Source organism: Penaeus monodon, chromosome 33 (genome assembly GCF_015228065.2).
Source record: "Penaeus monodon isolate SGIC_2016 chromosome 33, NSTDA_Pmon_1, whole genome shotgun sequence".
In the NCBI taxonomy this organism is placed as follows: domain Eukaryota; kingdom Metazoa; phylum Arthropoda; class Malacostraca; order Decapoda; family Penaeidae; genus Penaeus; species Penaeus monodon.
In genome coordinates this window covers 8,729,693-8,731,585 of record NC_051418.1, presented here as the reverse complement: position 1 = coordinate 8,731,585, position 1,893 = coordinate 8,729,693, and the positions used below count along the sequence as shown (strand labels likewise).

The 1,893-nt window shown below is 35.4% G+C and overlaps 1 protein-coding gene across 1 annotated transcript in view; it reads left to right on the top strand.

Annotated features, from left to right (window-relative positions):
- Window positions 1-1,893, top strand: part of LOC119593981 (rotatin-like) — a 50,058-nt gene that overhangs the window by 11,003 nt on the left and 37,162 nt on the right. The window contains exon 17 of the mRNA XM_037943003.1: window positions 1,144-1,817. Coding sequence (XP_037798931.1) covers window positions 1,144-1,817 — 674 coding nt within the window. The remainder of the gene's footprint in view (window positions 1-1,143; window positions 1,818-1,893) is intronic.

The window sequence follows — 1,893 nt, the reverse complement described above, 5'->3', positions numbered from 1 at the left end:
CCATTCCTTTTTCTCTCTCTACTGATCTTTTTATTATCCATTTTATTCCAAAGAATCATCTCAGTTGTGTCAGATTGATCATATTAATTATAATTGAATTGAGTCATTGTTGTTATCATTAATGCCACGTGTTCCAGCTCCATAGAAACATTAGGTGTTCATTATTTAGAAGAATTAAATAGTACTAATAAATACACAAGACATGAAGGAGATCACATAAAATTGGCCATCAGTTGGTCACTGGTAGCTAATAAAGTTTTTATTACCATGTAAACATAAAATATCATGATGTACATAGTTGTCTACCAGTGGTACAACTTATTGGGAACCATGGATGGTACATGATGTGCGCAAGTTATATAATTATTTCCCCAGTGTGACGTGGGTCATCCATGGTCACTCCCAATGTGGCTCACTACTGGTACATTACATATTCAAAAGACAAACTTCTATAACATGATCTGTGCCACATTTTTTAGCTAATTATGTGACTCCTTGGCCATAGATATAAGGGGAGCAAAATAAGCCCAGTTTCACAAAGCTGACTGTTGTCTTACTGGCATGGTAAAGTGTCAAAGCTTTGTCTCACTTTGCAGGAATGTGTTAATATGTATATTTTTCACAATTTCATTTCTCACTGTACTATTAATCATGTGAAGGGTGAACTCACTGTTGTTACATCCTTTTTGTTTTGTTTTTTATACCACAGACATTGCTGAACTTGAAATCCCCAGTTTATTATTTGTTTTCTTTACAATTACCTCTGTCCTTTATAAGTTTATTTTTCACCAAAATATGGGGGGAGAAAAAGTTTGTGTGTGGATATGCATTTATACATTACATTGTTAAAGCATGAGTCAAGTTGAACAAAAGTTTTAGTAATTATTTTACATTTGTGGCTGTGAAATATGTTTTAATTATCTTCATATGTAAAAGTCAAAAGCAGTTGTTAAGAAATTAAATAAAAATAAATATTGCTTCACTTAGAACAGCATCATGTATGTAATTTCTTTTAATTTGAAGATATGTTGATGAGGTAAACAATATTAGTTTTGGATAAGATAGATTTTTCCACAGCAGTTTATAATTTTTGTGTTGAATGTAATAATAGACAAATGAAGGAAATAATGCTCTTTTTTTCAGTTGCACATCTGTATTACGCAGAAGAACGAATTAGGGGTCAAGCATCTTGTCTGATGGCTCTGCTTCTCTTTGATGAGATCATACAGCTGGATAATGTACAAAACAGAAAGGAAAATGAAATGATGCTTGGAGGCAAGGATTTTATCAGGGTGCCAGAGCTGTTAACAACAAGACTTCATTTACCCTTCCTTTGTAGCACTTATCCCTGGCATGAAGAGCTGGGTTTTTGTGAGGAGATAAGGACCTTGTATCAGGTACTTCAGGAGGAAGACTGGGAAGTTATGACCCTCCTTAAGTCAGTGTGGGCTTCAGTGTGTGCAGGAGGGTTAGAAAATCTAGATGATGAGCGAGGCCAGTACGATACTTTCTCTGACAACTTGCAATTGACAGCTAGCAATGTGGTAATGCTGAGGTCATCTGTCTTGAAGTTGGTAATCAGTAAGCATTTGCAGAACACAGAAAATGCCACATCTCACCATGAGGTAAAAAAGAACGTAAATGCTCTGAGCTTTTCTCTTCTGCAAAATCGTTTACTCTGGTCAGAATTGCCAGACTGTCTTTCAACTCATGATTGGAGTCAGTCTCTTAACCGTTTCATTACTGGGCGGCCAAATTCAACAGTGGATGAACAGCTCCTCACGCATGTACTGAGTGCAACTAGTATGGCTCTGAGGGTAAGTTGAATTTTCAATAATAGGTATAAAATAGAAACTGTATTGTCATTTTCATTATTTTCAAAGGTAGTAAAGG